At 48.0% G+C, this 19,797-nt stretch overlaps 1 protein-coding gene across 1 annotated transcript in view; it reads left to right on the top strand.

Moving 5' to 3' along the window:
* The window catches only part of LOC147710450 (ficolin-1-like), a 242,905-nt gene that overhangs the window by 107,983 nt on the left and 115,125 nt on the right, over positions 1–19,797 (top strand). Inside the window, exon 6 of the mRNA XM_086921139.1 lies at positions 7,298–7,425. Within this exon, the coding sequence (XP_086777265.1) occupies positions 7,298–7,425 (128 nt within the window). The remainder of the gene's footprint in view (positions 1–7,297; positions 7,426–19,797) is intronic.

The raw sequence follows: 19,797 nt of genomic DNA, 5'->3' as shown, positions 1-19,797 counted from the left end.
CATGTGTGCTTTATTGGTGCCAATCTCCCTGGACCATTGTGGTGTTGCTGCAGTATTTGTGTGATTGACCTGAGATTCCTTGCATGTATTTGTTTGCTGGCTACGTGCCACATCACCTGTGACCTGCCAATCAGTAACTCCAGCCCTAGGTCTCAGAGCCTGCCTGACTACATACTTCTGAGTCTGGGTGGATGGAGAATTTATGTCAGGCAAATTTGCTAATAATCATGCAATTAGTTTGTGTATGCGAGTGTATCATTGCGCATATTGACATCAATTATATCAATATTAACACTTGTATACCCTTCCACTGACCGTGGTCGCCACGCAGCTGCCCGCTCCCACAGTGCCAGAGCCAAAAGAGACCGCATGCCAGATTACAACTTTTTAAGTTGCTGGAGGGCTGTTCTTTGGCGTTCCCACGGCGGTGTCTTTAAAGTAGGCAGCGCAATGGGAATGTCAAAGCATGTTTCTGCACCGACCAAAATGCACAATGTTGTGCATTTCGTTCCGTGCAGGCACATTGGGGTGCATGCAGATAGAGGGGTACACCACGTGCCCCTCTGCATGCACCCCAAGGCGCAGAAGGAGGACCTGTAGGGCTTCCTTTGTTTCCTCACCCCCACACTTTTCATGGCGGTCGCACTGCCATAAAAGTGCGGGGTGAGGAAACTCCTAAAATGCTTGGCAGTGCCACTGCCAGGGATCATGGATCCCTGGTGGCAGTATTGGTCCGTTGGCAATCCAACAGCTCCAGTCCTAATGCAGAGAGCCTTGTTTTGTTCCTCTAGACATTTCTTTAATTGAGGTTAAGTTCCCATTCACTAATAGATTCTCGCCGAGGGATCCTGATAGATTAGATTTATTACTCAACAAAAGTTTTCCCCGTCTTCATGTTGTTTTAAGATGGTAGCCAAGTAAGACCAATTTAGTATCGACCCTATCGAAGGTCTTTGCTGCATCTAATGTTACCACTGCTAACGGAATATTATAAGCAGCTGCAAAATCAATGGACCCAATAAGGCTATATATTAGCTCGTGTATATAACTTCCTCTGAGAAACCCCTTCTGATCCCTGTGTAGCAGCCCTCTAGCTACTTCACACAGTATGTCTGTCAGAACTTTTGCAAACATTTTGTAGTCCCTATTAAGAAGTGATATTGGCTTGTAAGATTCACAACATTCTGAGTTTTTCCCTGGCTTCAAAATAAGTGTCGCTATCTCCTCATTCCAAGATGATTTAGGCAGCCTGCTCTAAGATCTCCCCAAACATGGACGTCACATAAGGGACTAATGAATACACAAGAATTGTGTATTCGCCTTGGATCCCTCTGAAGCGGTCGCTCCCCACGCTCCCTGACCATCCTGCTGCCTGTAACGTTGTCTGGTATCGTAGCGCTTGCTTGCTGGCTGCTGTTGTAGCGCTTGATGCCATATCATTGCCTGTAACTCGGTCTGCTATTGCAGCGCTTGCTGCCTGATATCGTAGCGCTTGCCTAATTGTTGTGCCTTTGCTCTGTTATCGTAGCGCTTGCTGCCTGATTGTTGTGCCTTTGCTCTTGGGCTAATTGCCACTGTCGCACTGCTCGCATCGCCTTCTGCATTTATTGTGTCTCTTTGTGCCGCTTCCACTGCCCAGATCGTAGGATTGCTCAGGTGGTGCCCCAATATCGCTGTTTGTTTGTGCAGCCATTTTGTTGTGGACCCCTGGCACGTCCCTCCTCCCCGCTCCCGCCTCCCAGCTGCTCCTCCCTCCCACTGAGATATTAGGCTTGCCCCTTCTTGACTAGCGCTGTGCCCGCCTTGGATCCCTCTGAAGCGGTCGCTCCCCACGCTCCCTGACCATCCTGCTGCCTGTAACGTTGTCTGGTATCGTAGCGCTTGCTTGCTGGCTGCTGTTGTAGCGCTTGATGCCATATCATTGCCTGTAACTCGGTCTGCTATTGCAGCGCTTGCTGCCTGATATCGTAGCGCTTGCCTAATTGTTGTGCCTTTGCTCTGTTATCGTAGCGCTTGCTGCCTGATTGTTGTGCCTTTGCTCTTGGGCTAATTGCCACTGTCGCACTGCTCGCATCGCCTTCTGCATTTATTGTGTCTCTTTGTGCCGCTTCCACTGCCCAGATCGTAGGATTGCTCAGGTGGTGCCCCAATATCGCTGTTTGTTTGTGCAGCCATTTTGTTGTGGACCCCTGGCACGTCCCTCCTCCCCGCTCCCGCCTCCCAGCTGCTCCTCCCTCCCACTGAGATATTAGGCTTGCCCCTTCTTGACTAGCGCTGTGCCCGCCTTGGATCCCTCTGAAGCGGTCGCTCCCCACGCTCCCTGACCATCCTGCTGCCTGTAACGTTGTCTGGTATCGTAGCGCTTGCTTGCTGGCTGCTGTTGTAGCGCTTGATGCCATATCATTGCCTGTAACTCGGTCTGCTATCGCAGCGCTTGCTGCCTGATATCGTAGCGCTTGCCTACTTGTTGTGCCTTTGCTCTGTTATCGTAGCGCTTGCTGCCTGATTGTTGTGCCTTTGCTCTTGGGCTAATTGCCACTGTCCCACTGCTCGCATCGCCTGCTGCATTTATTGTGCCTCTTTGTGTCGCTTCCACTGCCCAGATCGTAGGATTGCTCCGGTGGTGCCCCAATATCGCTGTTTGTTTGTGCAGCCATTTTGTTGTGGACTCCTGGCATGTCCCTCCTTCCCGCCTCCCAGCTGCTCCTCCCTCGCCCCTCCCCCCCACTACCCATTTATGACAGATGCATTTGCGTGCAGCGTCCACACGCAGCGGACGCGCCCTATGCGCGCCGAAGGTGCGCCAAAGGTAAGCCCATCTACGCCCGTCCGCGCCTGGACCGCGCCCAGCATCAGACCCCCTGGCCCTCGCAATACCCACTCCACTCGCTTAAGGTATGACGCCACTACTCTCCTTGCCCTTAACCCCGGACGCACCGCACAATGCTGCGTAGCTACCCCAGGACACACCCACGGACCATTCGCCTGCCACTCCTGCAAGTTCGCCTGCATCAGGACCCACGCCAAATCCTCCTCCTCCAAACACAGCTCCGACTCTAACCACCTCAAGTGCATCCTTCTGAACACCCGCTCGGTCCACAAACACGCCACTGAACTCTGGGACCTACTCGACACTACATCGCCGGACGTCGCCTTCCTTACAGAAACTTGGATGAACGCCTCATCAGCGCCCGACATCGCCATAGCCATCCCGGACACCTACAAGATCATCCGAAAAGACCGCACCAACCAAACAGGAGGAGGCATTGCCATCGCCCATAAGAACACCATCCGAATCACGACCAGCTCCGATGATAACCTCGCGACCGCCGAACACCTTCACTTCCAGATCCACACCGACCCCAGGACCACACTTAGAGGCACCCTCATTTACAGACCACCAGGAACCCGCACACAATGCAACGAAGACATCACTGACTTCATCAGCCCACATGCCCTCACCTCCGAGAACTACATTCTACTGGGAGACCTCAACTTCCACCTGGAAAAGAATAACGACAGCAACACCACCACCCTTCTGGACAACCTGGCCAATCTCGGACTCAAACAACTTGTTGACACCCCCACCCACTTAGCCGGACACACGCTCGACCCTATCTTCACCTCCAGCAAACACATCTCCTTCGATCACACCACAGCTCTCCATTGGACGGACCACAGCTGCGTTCACTTCAGCTACAAAAAGACCAGAACCCACACCCCACCACAACCTATTCCTCGAAGAAACTGGAACAAAATCACCTCCGACCAACTCTTCACATCGCTTAACCAAACCCCCCCCGCCATATCATCGGACCCAAACCAAGCTGCCACCAAACTCACACAATGGATCACCCACAGCGCTGACGAATTAGCACCCTTGAAAAACCACCAGATCAAACAAGGTAGCAAAAAGGCCCCCTGGTTCAACGATGACCTTAAGAAATCCAAGAAGTTATGTCGTACCCTCGAGAAAACCTGGAGAAAAAACACAACCACTAACAACCTGACCACCTTCAAGGACGCCACCCGCAAACACCACCAATTGATCCGATCCACCAAGAAATCAGCATTCAAGGATCGACTCGACCACAACGCCCAAAACAGCAAGGAACTATTCAACATCGTCAAAGAATTTACCAACCCCACCGCCGGCACCAACGACATCACTCCCTCCCAAGACCTCTGCGACTCTCTATCCTCTTTCTTCCACAACAAAATCGCCTACATTCATAACAGCTTTGTAAACCTGCCCGAAGAACAACCCAATCCACCCACCTCCGAACCAAAACAGCACTCTCACAACCTTTGCGCCTGGAACCCAATCACTACTGAAGACACCATCCGCCTGATGAACTCCATCCACTCTGGTTCACCAACTGACCCATGCCCCCACCACATCTTCAACAAAGCAGACTCCATCATCGCACCCCATCAACTGCTCCCTCCACTCCGCTACCTTCCCAGAAAGCTGGAAACATGCCGAACTGAGCGCCCTTCTGAAGAAACCCACAGCGAACCCCTCTGAACTTAAAAACTACCGCCCCATCTCACTCCTCCCCTTCCCGGCCAAAGTCATCGAAAAAGCCGTCAATAGTCAGCTCGACGCCTTTCTTGAATCCAACAATTCACTCGACCCCTCACAGTCCGGCTTCCGAGCCAAACACAGCACCGAAACCGCCCTCATCGCTGCTACAGATGACATCCGAACGCTACTGGACAACGGAGAATCAGTTGCCCTCATCCTACTTGACCTCTCCGCCACCTTCGACACAGTCTGTCACAACACCCTCATACACCGCCTCAGCAACGTCGGAATACAAGGAAAAGCGCTGGACTGGATCCTCTCGTTCCTCGCCAGAAGAATCCAGAGAGTCCGGCTCCCCCCATTCAAATGAGAGGCCACCGAAGTCATCTGCGGCGTACCACAAGGATCATCACTCAGTCCCACCCTCTTCAAGGTGTACATGAGTCCCCTCGCAACCATCGCACGACAACACAACCTCAACATCATCTCCTACGCTGACGACACCCAGCTAATCCTCTCCCTCACCAAAGATCCCAACACCGCCAAAACCAATCTACACGAAGGAATGAAAGAAGTAGCCGAATGGATGAAGAACAGCCGTTTAAAACTAAACTCGGACAAAACAGAAGTCCTCATCTTAGGATCGTCCCCCTCTGCATGGGACGACTCATGGTGGCCACCAGCTCTGGGCACAGCACCCATACCTACAGATCACGCACGGAACCTGGGCTTCATCCTAGACTCCTCCCTCTCGATGACCAGACAAGTCAACGCTGTTTCATCATCATGCTTCAACATCCTACGCATGCTCAAAAAAATCTTCCGCTGGATCCCCACCGAAACAAGAAAGACTGTCACCCACGCACTAGTCACTAGCCGACTAGATTATGGAAACACCCTTCGCGCCGGAACCACAGCCAAACTACAGAAAAAACTCCAACGCATCCAAAACGCCTCAGCCAGACTCATACTGGACATCCCACGTCAAGCTCACATTTCCAGCCACCTGAAAGATCTCCACTGGCTTCCAGTCAACAAGAGAGTAACGTTCCGTCTCCTCACCCACGCACACAAGGCCCTCTACGACCTAGGACCTGAATGCCTCAACAAACGACTGTCCTTCTACACACCCACCCGCCAACTACGTTCATCCAATCAAGCCCTAGCCGCAATTCCGCGCATCAACAGATCCACCATGGGAGGAAGATCTTTCTCCTACTTAGCGGCCAAAACCTGGAATTCTCTCCCCACTCACCTCCGCCTTACCCAGAACCACCTCTCCTTCAGAAAGCAGCTAAAAACCTGGCTATTCGACAAGTAATGCACCCACCCACCCTCCCCCAAGCGCCTTGAGACCCTCTGGGTGAGTAGTGCGCTATACAAATTACTGAACTTGAACTTGAACTTATCTACTGGTATACCATCTGGGTCTGCCACTTTACCCCCCTTGCTTGACTTAATTGCCTTTCTGATCTCATCTTGGGTAAAAACCTGATTCGAAAGTGTGTGCTGGGTTTTGTAAACAAAATAGAAGGCCAAACATTAAGGAAATCATGTAATTTCGGTAGAGATACTCCACTGCAATGGTGACTAAATATTTACACAGCTAACCTAATGGTCTGCCCATCTGAGTTAAATGCTTGTGGAACACAGGTTTAATCATGCCAGAGACTATTCTGTCCCGCCGTGAATAACAGTCTTTAATGGCCCTGTGGAGTAAGGGCTGTCAGAGGCAGACCTGTAATTCCACCTACCTGATTTAGAGTGGTGGAAATAGAGGTTAGTTTTCACTGCCCATCACCGCCAGGAAAATCTTGGTGGTAAGGGGCAGTGAAAAGGGAGTTTGTGTGCAAGCCAGAGGGGTGTGGTTAAGGAAATGACCTGTCACTGCCTTCTAAACTACATCAACCTTGTTCTGGGACCAGCTCCCCATCCCAGTGGGCTGATGCCAATAGCTGCATAGGTTCTCTTCCCCAGGTTTCACTTTATATTTAACTATCAAAGAGAAGGCCTAACCCTGGTCCCTTTCAAGGTAATGAAGTCCCTGGACTCTCACTAGCTGTCTTTCCTGAGCTGATATAGTTTACATACCTCACAATCACATATTCCTGTGAAATGTCTAAATCCTTCATTTCTGCTCAAGAAGCAGTTTTCACATTTCATTAAAGGGAAGCACTGGTGAGAACATTTACACTTCATCAGCTGCCAAGGTGCCTCAGCGACTTAAAAACTCCCGACTAGCAATTCAGAAGCATTAATCACAGCAAAGTCCGCTCAGCCTTTCATCTATCAGAGATCAGTAAATTGAGCACCATTCATTTTGATGATATTAACTCCAGTTAATTATGACCATTCATGCATTGTGGTTTATAAAGAACATCTTATTACTTACGTTCAATATTTAAGAAGCATGTTTTTTACGTACTTGTAGGTGTGTATTTGATATTTGAGTTAAAGGCCTTGCAATTAGATCAATGGCTTTTTGTGGGGCCACAGACTCAGCCCTTAGTCAATGTAGTAGGTACAGTAGCACTGTCTTCATTCTGACTGAAAACACTTTCAGTGACTCCAGCGACTGGTTTGATTTGAGTTGACTGATCATTTTTTGTTTCTCTCTATAAACAATATTTTACTTTGTCTAACATTCTTTCGGATAAGAAAATTGTTATTTTCCATGCTTTTTGATTGGCAGCAAGTCCTCATAGCCTATACCGGTCTCTCTTGTATGATAGTTTGATCTTATCGTTTCCTCGCTACCCCATGATGCAGGTGCAAGAAACTGCAAGGAACTGCTGCAGAGTGGGACCATTCTCAGTGGCTGGTACACCATCAACCCCAAGGATGGCAAACCTCTGACTGTGCTCTGCGACATGGACACCGATGGAGGAGGCTGGATTGTAAGTTATCTGCAAATTGGTGGGATTATATGATCATCCCCAACGTATGCCCTCAATAACATATGTTCATTTTAATAAGACAGCTAAATGTTTCGAAAACATGATCTTTCGCATGTAATGATAATACCCAAAATTATCCTCTGACTAGTATATAAAAAATGATAAGTTTTAAATCATAAACTGTAAGGGAGCATAAATAAACACATTCTCCGTAGCACAGTTGAACTGTTACAAATATTACGAGCCTTACAACAAAAGGTTGATCTGGTGAAGGTGCAAGTAAGTTGTGATAATCAACATAAAAACTCACTGAAAGGGGATATTGTTATGTATCTATTCTCAGGATGAATATATGAGCCTCTGTCTAGTGTTACAGTGGACGAAAAATGACGGATTGCTACAGCTCTTTTCTGTTTTCTATATTGCCCTATGTAGCCAAGGATATGCAGAGACCTGCATCCCTTGCTTTTTGTGCTACAGGGTCAGCTACACCTCACTGACAAAGACTAATATGGATGAAACTTGTCTGGAGTTGCTTGTGCTCCCTTTTGGAGGGGGCCTCGACTGGCAGTTTGGAATGGACTGTTGCTATGAGGAGCTGGATCAGTATTGATTCGCATAAGTGGGGTCTCTGTCCAGAGTTGCACAGTCAGTTAAATTTGACCCTAAGTGCCAGAGGTTAGATTATCTGTTCTAACACCTTTCAGTGGTCAAACACCCAAAAGCACAAGCAGACTCATTTGCTTAGACCACAGCTAGAAGTCAGGGCAGTAGAGTGTAGTTACAGGAAAACAATAATGGAGTCTACGCTCAAGTTGAAGTTAGAAAAAGGACTAGGGTTTCATTTGACCAAAGAAAAAATGAACATTAAATCCAAGAATGAATATGTACTAGCCCAGGATAAAACCCCACTGTAATAAGCTGGTTCCAGGTGTAGAGTTGACACAGCAGACGTAGCTGAGAGATGTCATTAGGATATTCATTCAGTTCTTAACATCCAGAGTAACAGCCCCACCAGGAGCAGCCTGCTAGCTGCTCAGCCCATCTTCCAACTGTCTCACTCACACCAGGCAGCCAAACATTCCACTCATGTCAATCACACCAACATTCCACCCAGAACACTCACACAGGCTGAGTAGCTCGTTACAAGGTAAAGGAGAACACTATAAACATAACATGAAGATACTACACCTACCTACAGGCCTTCAGAAAAAAGGGCATTCAAACACAAGCAGCTACCCAGAAAGGTTTACTCTCTCATGCTTGGTTGGGGAGAAGTGGATGGTCTCTCCATTGCTACCCAGTAAGTAATGCATACCCTGTTCTACATTGTTGTGCATGCTCTCCCAAAACAAGAAATGCCAGGTAGACATGTCACTAATTAGTAAACCACACAAATAGGCTCCCAACAGATTGCCTGCCATGGTCTCTAACTATTACCAGTGGCATAACATCAGGTACTACTTAACCATAGATGGCTTTTGTCTGAAAAGGGCATTAAAATTGAAAGTGTTTGCATGTGTATACTCTCATAGCGCATTTCATAACTTGGTTCCAGGATTATTCTTTGATAGTGTAGGTTTATTCAGCTGAATGACATCTCAAGCTAAACAGTGGCAGCATGAGTGACATAACATCTCTAAGCTTAGCAAAGGAAAATTCCCTGGCAATTTGGTTCTCAGGCAAGAAACACAGTGTGCATTCATTAAAGGATCTGCTCCTCCTGGTTCAACAATTGACATTTGTGAAGCAATGCTTCTATCTCACCATGGATCCAACTCAACTCATCTCACCATCTATCTCACCATGGCGATGCAGTTGGCAAAACTGAGACAAAAGACCTTTGCTATACTCCCTTTTCAGCCCAAACTACCAGAAATACAATTTATAATTTCTTCTTGTTGAATCTCAAGGCATGTGCATGTCCTGTACAAGGATTCCAAACAAGATGGAGTTAGTCAGACTTCGGCCCAGATGTATCAAGATACCTTTTAGCGATTCTCAAATAGCGATTTTTAGGGAATCGCTATTTGAGAATTGCTAAATGGTATGTATCTAGAAATTCACTATTTTTTAGCAATTTCTTAAAATTCCTTAATTGTGATTAGCAAATTGCTAATCGCAATTAAGGAATAATTTCCCATTCATTTCTATGGACCAAGAGGCCCATAGGAATGAATAGACAGTTATTCTCAATTCGCGAATCGCAAATTGAGAATAATTTCAAGGGTGCAAGGGTGTTTTAAGGACACCCTGCTGCACCCCTTGAAATTGACATGTGTGCGCATATGGCGCACATACATGCCCTGAGGGCATGTATGAGCGTCACATGGCACCTTTAGAAATTTCAAAAAGTGCTTTTTTTAAAGAATTCGCAAATGACCACCAAATACAAGTTGGTGGTAATTTGCGATTTCCTAGCCTAAATTCGCAAAGCTTAAATGCTACATACATAGCATTTAAGGAATCACAATTTGCGATTTCTTAAATGCTTGCTCCAAATGAAGGAATTGCAAATTTTGCGATTCCTTAAATTTGCGGTGCGATTTTATGATACATCGCATTTGCCGATTTTTTGTCGCAAACACTGCTTGTTTGCGATTCGCAGCGTTTGCGACAAAAAAAACGGATGATACATCTGCTCCTTCATGATTTTGGCCTACATGCTCACAGTACCTTTCTACAGTTGATGGCTAATGTCTAGGGGTGACTGAGAATTTATATGTAGCTGGCAATGCAAAGATCCCCACCATAGTGCAAGGTCAGGATCTGGGTTAGAGCAGTAGAGCAGCCGAGCCCTGTAATGTTACACTGCAGACTGACAGAGACTAAATTACTTGAGATCCCACTTTAAGTATTTATATTTTTTATTCTCAGTGGGAACCCCTTAACTTTATTACCCTTCAGTGTATGATATAAAAGATTATTCACTGTATGCCCGTAAGCTTTGCATGTGTACATAAAATGCTACCTATATGGGTGAGCTACAAAGCAACAGTGGAGGATGTAGTGACCTCCCTAGTCCAGGTACCCGGCAATGACTATGCCACACATTGAACTTAGTAAAACACGTCTTAATTCTTCTGTGTGTAACATTCTAAATCAGCCTTTATTGTTTTCCACTCTAACACTTCCATCAAAGTTCTACAGAGTCCATCAAGAGCCAAAAGGTTTCTATCATTGCTAACTCGCAAGACACTACATCAGGCACAAATGCTAAAAGGAATTGGGTGGATATGAACCCTTTCTTTCTGCCTGTTGTCTGGGTGATGTTGGGCCTGTGAGCATCATTTTTGAAGTGATGAAACTTACATTATTTAAGATGCAAAGAAGAAACAAAAAATGTAGGATCTGTTTTTATAAGGAATTACAGGTCCCAGGTGCATAGGAGGAAGGACATTTCATTTGATATTCTTCTCATTACCAACTTGCAGGTAATCCAGGAGGATAAGATGACAATGCAAGTGACTCGAAGGCACTAGTATGGTTCTTTAGAGGTGGGGTTTACCCTGCTGTTTCTTCAGTCACTGTTGATATTTAAATAATGATATTGGTTGATACAGTTGCGGCCGGTATGAATCACTGGTTGAGGGGAGGAGGGTTGCGCGGGGACGGGGTAGTTTAATTTACAAATAGATAAAAACATCACCTGTCCTGCGTTCCTGCATGGCTCCTGCTCTCCTGTCAGGAACAGGAAGTGGGCAGCTTCCCTCCCCTAAGCCAATCACAATGATCCAATGGCAGCGTTGTGATTGGTGGGGACGCTGCCCAGCCGGGGATTTCGGGGAGGTCATTTGCTCCACGTAGACTGTATTGCAGCCTGCATGGAGAAAGGGCAGAGTGCGCATGAATGGATTGGATAGCCCTAGAGAGTGCTCTCAGGGATGGGCACACAACTCCTCCCCTGCCCAGCCCTGTCCACAGATCAGCCCGGCCCACCGGCCACCAAATCATTCTGTTCTGCTTTCTCGCAGTGCAAGAAGCAGAAACATAAAATGGTAGTTATTACCATTTTATGTTTCTGCTTTTCGCACTGTGAGAAAGTAGTGACCGATGCTCCTACGCGCTAGTGGAAGAGCCACCCCTGCGTTGATGTATGTACAGAGACTGTATTAGACTCCATCTCCAGCTTGATGACAATTTTGCCAACCATTCTAAGGCAGGGGAAGGGCTTCTGGGGGTGTGTTTGGAGTGTGACAGCCCAAAAATAAATGCATTCTTAGTTGACTGTTGGGTATGCGGGCTCTGAGTTGGATCTGCTGTATCTATGTCTGTTTTTCTAATCTTGAGCCAAGAGAGAACGACAAAACAGTGGCCTCTGATGTAAATGGGAGAGCGAGAGAAGGGAGAGAGACAAAGATACCCATCTAGACGCAGAATTTCAAAATGTTAAACCAGATAACCTGTAATCAATACTGGCTTCCTTGTGAGCCAACTTGTGGGATCCTAGGCAATGATTTTATTTCATAGCACCTCCTTTTTGTTTATTATCACATATAAGCACACATTTAAATATTTGAGCACTGGATGTGCACTGTTTCAAGCACCTCTTACATGACATTTAATAGACTGTAATGTTGTTCCATCTATAAAAAAAATATCTAGGTAACATTTAGAGTTTACATGACTATTGTTAACTTATCGCTTATTTCATTAATGGTCTTGTCATTTCGGGTGAGCTATGAATATTTCTAAAAATGATCAGACCAATTTTCTTTTAGGCAGCCAACGTGTTTCGTTCAACAGAACTTCATCAGGGCGTGCTGGCTGTGTCCAATGTGCACAGACATCACTTTTCGTTTTCTGGGTTTCAGCGTCCAAGATCAAAGTAAACGGCTAATGTGCCGAAAAAGTTAGCTTCCTCTCCTCAGTCAAAGGCGTCCAGATGCCTTTGACTGAGGAGAGGACGCTAACTTTTTCGCTCGGACGCTGAAACACAGAAAAGTGATGTCTGTGCACATTGGACACAGCCAGCACGCCCTGATGAAGTTCTGTTGAACGAAACGCGTTGGCTGCCTAAAAGAAAATTGAATAAAGAAGAAAAGAAAAAAGACACAATACTTTTTGGACATTCTTTATTGATATGTACATTACTTGAATTTGGGTGGTGCAATCCACAGTGGGTGGAATTTTTCATTGTTTTGTATAAACAAATTGCCTCTTGGGAGCAACAGAGGCAGTGGTAGGGCACACCATAAGAGCTAATAGCTCTGCCTTAGACAAATAACGGAGACGGGCGGGCCTAAGGCCATCGGTGAGGTACAGCACACTCAAAATCTCTTCTTTTGTGTGTCGAGTTGAGTTGCTCAGGAATAGGGTCATATACAAATGCAAGGTTTCTCAACATGATCCGTTGCGGCCGGCTGCGACCACCCACGTTGAGGAATCTCACCTGGAGGTGGTCTGGAGTAAGTGTTTTCTCTCTCGCCAACTTAACGTTGGCGAGTCACAGTGAGGAAAAACTCCATTATGCTGACTTTTTTGGAACGCCATGCTCTACCCGCAGCACAGAGAGAGAAAAGCTCCACAAACTCCGCGGGGAAACTGGAATTTCACACGGAGGCCCAAAAGTGATGCCCTAGACTGGTTGCCAGAACTGTCATCAAACTTGAGGTGGAGTTGCATGTATGTTATACCTTACATCATAGTAAACGGTTTATTGAATCTCATGTTTTGATTTCACTAAGTGTAGACATAATGCATTCATAGTCTGCACATGCCCTTATATGTTTGACCTTACAGCCAACCCAAGATACTGTCTTGAAAAGGTTCAGCAATATAGCCAACACACATGCCTAATAACATTTCCCTGACTTTTTGAAAACAAAATGTTGCCCCACATTGTCTTTCCTCAAGTAAATATTTGCACACATCCTTATTGCTGTGGGCAGCATTTCTGTCCAAAACATTTGTATGTGTTTTATGGCACATTAGTTCAAAATACGAATCATGTACTTGCTGCCACTCTTTCATGGCTGGAATGTTAATCGCAACCTATTTTGTATGAACATTTGTAATTTAGATTGCAAATCTGCACACGATGGAGAAAACCACTGTGGGGTTCAAGTGATAGATTTTTAACGGGCTTTTTGCCAAATGCAGTCGCAGTGGGGCCTGAGAACTCAACACATTAAAAGATATGACATGCCTATCTTTGTATGTGCAAAGTTTTCTGCCCCGACTGCGGAGTATCCCCACTCATAAGCTTACTATTAAAATGCAGCTTTGTGAACTCCAAAACAAAATTAAAATTACAAAAAAGTGAAAGTTTACCTTTGTGAATCAGACCCAGTGTAATTAAGGACAGGATGAAGTCAAGTATAAGAATTGCTTTTTAGGTGTCAGAAACACAAGGATTTAGCTTTCTGTTTGCTAGACTTATTGGTTTGAATGTATTGCCTATACTTTGAGTGGGCTTTTGATTAGCACTTTATTCATGATTGAATGACTGTCTTGTCTCTTTCACTTCTCTGTTTCTTAGTCCGTATTCAATGTCCTTTCTCTCTGTTTTTGTGTTTTCCATGCCCAGGGCCATTTAGTACTCAGAGGGGTCTATTTACTAAGATTTAATATTGCAAAATCTTTTTCAGCTATTTATTTTCCACAGTAAAACCTGTCTTGCGCTTGAAAAAACCTTGAAATTAACGGAAAGCAGAGGATAGCGCTGTTTGCATTATTTAGCGCCAAGATGGCGTACCATGGGTTGTGCATGGGCGTTCCATTGCAACCACCCAATGTTTCTAACGCTAACCCTTATTTATTTTAAATAAAATAGACAGAGTTTAGTGTGAGAAAATAGTGCCCATTAAAAATAACCGTTATGAAGGAGAAATGCTTTCATTTTTCCTTTCTTTTCTGACTTTGTATGTGTGCTGCACAATACAGCACGCATGCACAGTGGGAACTGTTTTAAAGGTGGTCTAAGCATGGTATTTTGTGCTGGAAGGGTTCCCTTCCAGTACAAAATCTATGCTAGACTCACAAAGACACCCTTGCACTATGGTGCAAAAGTGTGTCCCTGGGGCGTGGCAACATATTTCTGCACCAGCTTTATTGTGAAGGGAGGAGAGTGCCATATTTCTGTAAATACGGTGCTCTCCTGCTCTCTCCTTCTCTCGCAGTGCAGCACAGCGTTTGCAGCTGCTGCACTGCGCTCCGCGACAATCAATTGAATCTGCCCCAGAGTGTTCTGATTTGATGAAGTATCCCTCTGCTGCTGATGTCAGACCTGAATGCATTGGACGGTCTATTTTCTGGCTATCTATCTCCCTGCTTCCCTCTTCCCATCACTCGCTGTTCCTTCCTTCTCAAACCCCTTTTTGCTGCATGCCCGACTAATGGCAGGTGGCCCACTTAAAATAGGTTTGCAACCAGTCCAAGATGGGCTTCTGCATTTGTGCTGGTGCACACGTGCATGACAGACATCTCCAAATGGATTAGTTTTATTTTTACAAATCCCTTTCAAGCCAAGCTAGGCAACCAAGGATGTGCGCTACCAGGATGGCCATCTCTGATTTTTTTTTTTTTTTATTGGATTCAAATATTTCCAGTATAAGAGCTTGTATCCTGCACTTGATCCACATTACCAGTCCGACTGGTATATTGATAACACATGTACAATGCTAGGAGGTTTTTGTGGGTTTTCTATTCATTAAAACAGTCAAGATTAGTGGACAATAATTAGTTAACTTCAATCCATGGTCATAAATCCACTGTGATTCAGGCCTAATAGTAAAAGTCATCTTTATTGACAATTCTTAAACTTGATATGTTACAGCTCTCTGAAATGTAATATTTCTGCTCCTAGAGCCGATATGTGTTTTGGTGAAGCCCTTTTTGTCAAGGCTTGAAATAGTTTAAATTTGCACAATATGGGCATGGCCAAGATAGCGGCGAGGTAGGACGCGATCTCCGGCGCTCCGTCTCGCTGCCTGCTGACATTAGATTTGTACAGCCTCTAAGTGGGTTTGGACAACTAAATACCCCTCCAGGAGATCACCCCACAACATCGCTATCCCCGGTGACTGTGACAGGCGGCTGTAGATACCGCATATCGGCGGCAAAGGTGGGCCGGGGGACGGCGGCCTAACCCACAAAGCCTGAGCAGCGGCAGGGGCCTGGATTTAGGGGCGGCCCACATTGGGGATCTCGAGGCCAGCTTCCAGCACAGAGGTCCCTGCTGGGCGATCCGGAGGACGAGAGGGGCTGCCGTTTGCCAGACCTGGGCTGCTGCGCCGCCGGCTTTGGGGCTCTTGAAGTCAGGCGGTCTGGAGTGCGGACGACCCGGCAGTGGTGTGACGCGGGGGGACTCTCGGGGGCCCCAGGGCCTGTAGCTGAATCCACCGCGGTCGACGGTGCAGAAGGTGAGGGGCCAGTGTCCGCACTGGTTGCGGCGGCGCAGGGAGGCCGCAGGTGCCTGTGGGGGTCAGCACGATTTGCCTCCACAGCTCGAAGCGGGGGCGAAGATCGTCGGAGCGTTTGTGGAGCTGGTGCGGCCTTCTGCAGTGGCACGAGAGGCCTGGAAAGCGCGCACAGCAATCCCCCGTGAGGAGTGGACACACTGCACCGCATAAGCGAAAGCAGGGAACAGAAGCCACTGAGGGAGCGGTGGCAGCACCAACGGGTGAGGAGCCCTTTGTACCACTGGCGCCAAACCTACATGAGGCGCGGGACACAGCAGATCCTTGGCCTGATTTTCAGCAGTGGAAGGCGGCCGCATGAAGGCCTGGACACAAAGGAAGCAAAGGCCGCATCAGAGGCACTGAGAGTCTGACCACGGAGGTTGCAGACCGGGGGGAGCGGCCGGTGGCCGATCCGGGACTGCAGGACGTCCCACGCCGCAAGCGGTCAGTGAGGTCATTCCGAGCAACGGGCGTTCCTTAACCAGCACAGACATGCATCAACGTGGCCAGCCCAGGCTGCAGGGAATGGCCTGAAAGAGGCGCCGCCAACTCTCACCTCCACAGGGTGACGTCCCAAACCTGCCCTAAACAGCTACTGCGACTCGCCCACATCACGTGCCCTTGACTGGTCCTGGATGGGGGATCGGTGCTGAACACACACTCGGAGGAAGGACAGTGAAGGTATTTCTATTCTGAGGGCGAGAAGGGGTGCGAGACGGATGACTGGACATTCCGAGGAGGGGCCCCTGCGAATAGCTTGGTCACTCCCCGGGTGGGTGCTGAGTTACACCCTTTGGCACTCACCTCATGAGTGGTGATGTTTCCAGGCGCCATAAGCAGGCTTGATTCTAGGCCTGGAGAAGCAGTAGGTCTTTACCTGGTGTTGTGAAGGGCCTGGCTGATCTGGTGACGGAGGAAGGATACAACCAGACTCAACGTTGCTGGTAGGAACACCTGGCTACTTTTCTAGAGCTCGCAGAGCATCTACTGGGGCAGGTCGCACATCGGTGCTTGAATGAGTATGTCCTCATCCAGGACAAGGACACAGAAGCCCTTGAACGACATCTTTGGCAGAGCCATTCCACCCCTGACGTTACGACAGGATCACCAAAAATGGCGACCCTGCAGCCTTCTTCCAGCAATTGCGACGAACCCATTACTAAGGCATTCCTTGAATCCCTTTTCAACACTCTCAGGTCTGACCTACAAACTGTGAAAGCGGACCTTACAGCTGAAATAAAGGAGATCCAGAAAGACGTCGACGAAGTGGGGGAGCGTGTGGCAACACTTGAAGATAAAAGCGACACCGCAGCAACCGAAATAACTATGCTCCAACATGAGATAATTTGCCTTCAGGATCAGCATCTGGATACCCAGGTACACCTCGAGGACTTAGAAAATAGATCGTGCAGACATAACATTAGGATCCGAGGTGTGAAGACAACAGACACCACCAAAGACCTTTTCGCCTTCACAGTGGGCCTATTCCGCCATATCTTGGCAGCTCCAGACAGCACAGAGATCGTCCTTTATTGAGCACATTGGGTAGGCCCTCCGCGCCCGCCCAACGCCCCTCCTGCGGATACCCTAGTGTGTGTGCAAGACTTCAAAACCAAAGAAGACATCCTCCTAAAGGCGAGATCCCTCTACCCTATCTCCTACGAAGGCCACTCTCTGGTGCTCTACCAGGACTTGGCCATGATCACCCTGCAGCGTCGCCGACAATTCCGCACAGGGACAGAGCAACTCCGGCAACAAGGTATCCAGTACTCTTGGGGCCACCCATTTCACCTCATATTCCGATTTACCGGCAAACTCCATAAGATGCGCTCGCTCATTGACTCCTGCCGACTCCAGGGCCTCGCAATCCCTAGCAAGGAGGATGATAATCAAAGCACCCCTTCCGGGCCCAAGATCTCACTCTCCCTGTGGCAACGCCAGGGTCAACGCCATCGTGCCCGGAAGCCAAATACGGCGGACATCGCAAAGGGCCAACAGGACACTATAGCCTCGGCGGCGGTGGCCCTGGCGGAGACGAGCCAGAATGCTGAGTGATCGACCGGAATGCATTTCTCGAAATTGACCCTCTGATTCCTGGTGGGCGGCGGGGGACCCGGACCCCACACCTTGGTCACACTACGAGCCCCACTTTGACGACCTCCTGGATGTTCCGGGATGGCAGACATTCCTCCTGGTACTTTTTCCTTGTCCCTGTTCCCTCTCCCTCTGTTCTGGTTAAGACATTTCATCGGACTGTAACTGTATGGGGTCTTTTTGGGTATGGGTTCTCTCGTCCACCTCCTTTTGTTGCAAGTTTGCATCTCTTTAGCTCCTGCGTCCTTAGGCGGCCACATCGCCATCTACTCATTGCCATGATTTACAACACGCACAGATTCCTGATCCGACCACTGCCCTTTGATGTCACATGACACACTTAAAGTCCTCACGCTTAACGTGAGGGGTCTGAACAACCCAATCAAACATAGGGCGGTTCTTAACAACCTAGAGCAATCTGAGGCGGACATATGCCTCCTACAGGAGACACACCTACTCTCTTAAGATCACCACAGGTTGAAGTCTAGGGCCTTCCCAACGCAGATGTTCTCCTCTAATACAACCAAAGCAGCTATGGTGGCAATCCTGGTGTCCCGCTCCTTTGCCGCCAGGGTTCTCCAGAAAGAGGCGGATATTAAGGGCTGACTGCTCGTACATCAGTTCTCCTGGGGAGGGGTGACGTTCACTATAGGCTCTATATATGCACCTAATGACGGACAAAAAAGGTTCATCCTCCATGCGTTCAAGAAGCGGCTGCAACTGCAGACAGCCACCTATTACTGGGTGGAGATCTAAATATGGTTTTCGACAATGACCTTGATCGCTCCTGCCAGAGAACGCATCAATTAGGGGTACTTACACACACTGGCTGGCTCACCTCCAAGATCTGGGGTTGCAGGATCTTTGGCACCACTTCCACCCGCGCACTCGCAGTTACACCTTTTACTCTGGGGCACACAAAATGTATGCACGGTTAGACTACTTTCTCAGCTCCTCCTCCCTTCAGGTTCACGCACTAGATACTGTGATTCTGACAGCCTCCCTTTCTGACCATTCCCCAGTCCTGGCCACCTTTCAACTGCCGCCCACAGCGCGACCTCTCAGACACTGGCGCCTCTGGGACACACAGCTACACCACACATCTGTTACCGATCAGATCCGGAAGGCCATTTCAGACTTCGTCTCCATTAATGCTTCACCCGATACATCACTAGCTACACAATGGGGGGCATTGAAGGTAGTCATCCGGGGGGTATTTATAGCCATATCCTCAGCTCACAACAAGGAGAGATGCCGCAAATGGGCGGAACTCACTCAAAGGGTCGCGGAACTTGAACAGACGCACCAACGAACAGGTGCATCCCGTGCTTGGCGTCAGCTATGTGTGGAACACAAGCATCTCGCTGCCCTGGAACAGGATAAAGCCGAGTATGCGGCCCTCAGGCTTCACCACTCCTATTATATGGGGGGATAGATCAGCCGGCTATTGGCCAACAAACTATGGGAAGCCAAACAGAGGCAAGGTGTCCACACTATTCAGACACCGAGGGGAGAGTCGGTATTCGATGACGCAACCATCTCCGAAACATTCCGGGACGTTTACGCTGACCTCTACACTGGAGACTCCCTGGATGTCCAAGCTGGTGCCGAATATATAGCTAAGGCCAACATGCCTTCCTTATCGCAAGCTCAGGCTGATCATCTAGACAGGGCTATACAGATGGAAGAGGTTATCTTTGCAATCTCACACCTCAAACTGGGCAAATCACCTGGCCTGGATGGCTACACGTTGCGTTTTATAAGGTATTCTGCAGCCAGCTGGCCCCTATCCTGACCGCATTGTTCAATTCCTTTGAGCGAACGGGAGCTGTTCCGGGGGACATGCCATGCTAGAGGCGGCGATAGTTGTTATCCC

The sequence above is a fragment of the Lissotriton vulgaris genome, chromosome 5 (genome assembly GCF_964263255.1).
Source record: "Lissotriton vulgaris chromosome 5, aLisVul1.2, whole genome shotgun sequence".
Taxonomy (NCBI): domain Eukaryota; kingdom Metazoa; phylum Chordata; class Amphibia; order Caudata; family Salamandridae; genus Lissotriton; species Lissotriton vulgaris.
Note: the sequence above shows the minus strand (reverse complement) of the source record. Positions and strands in the feature narration are given on the sequence as shown.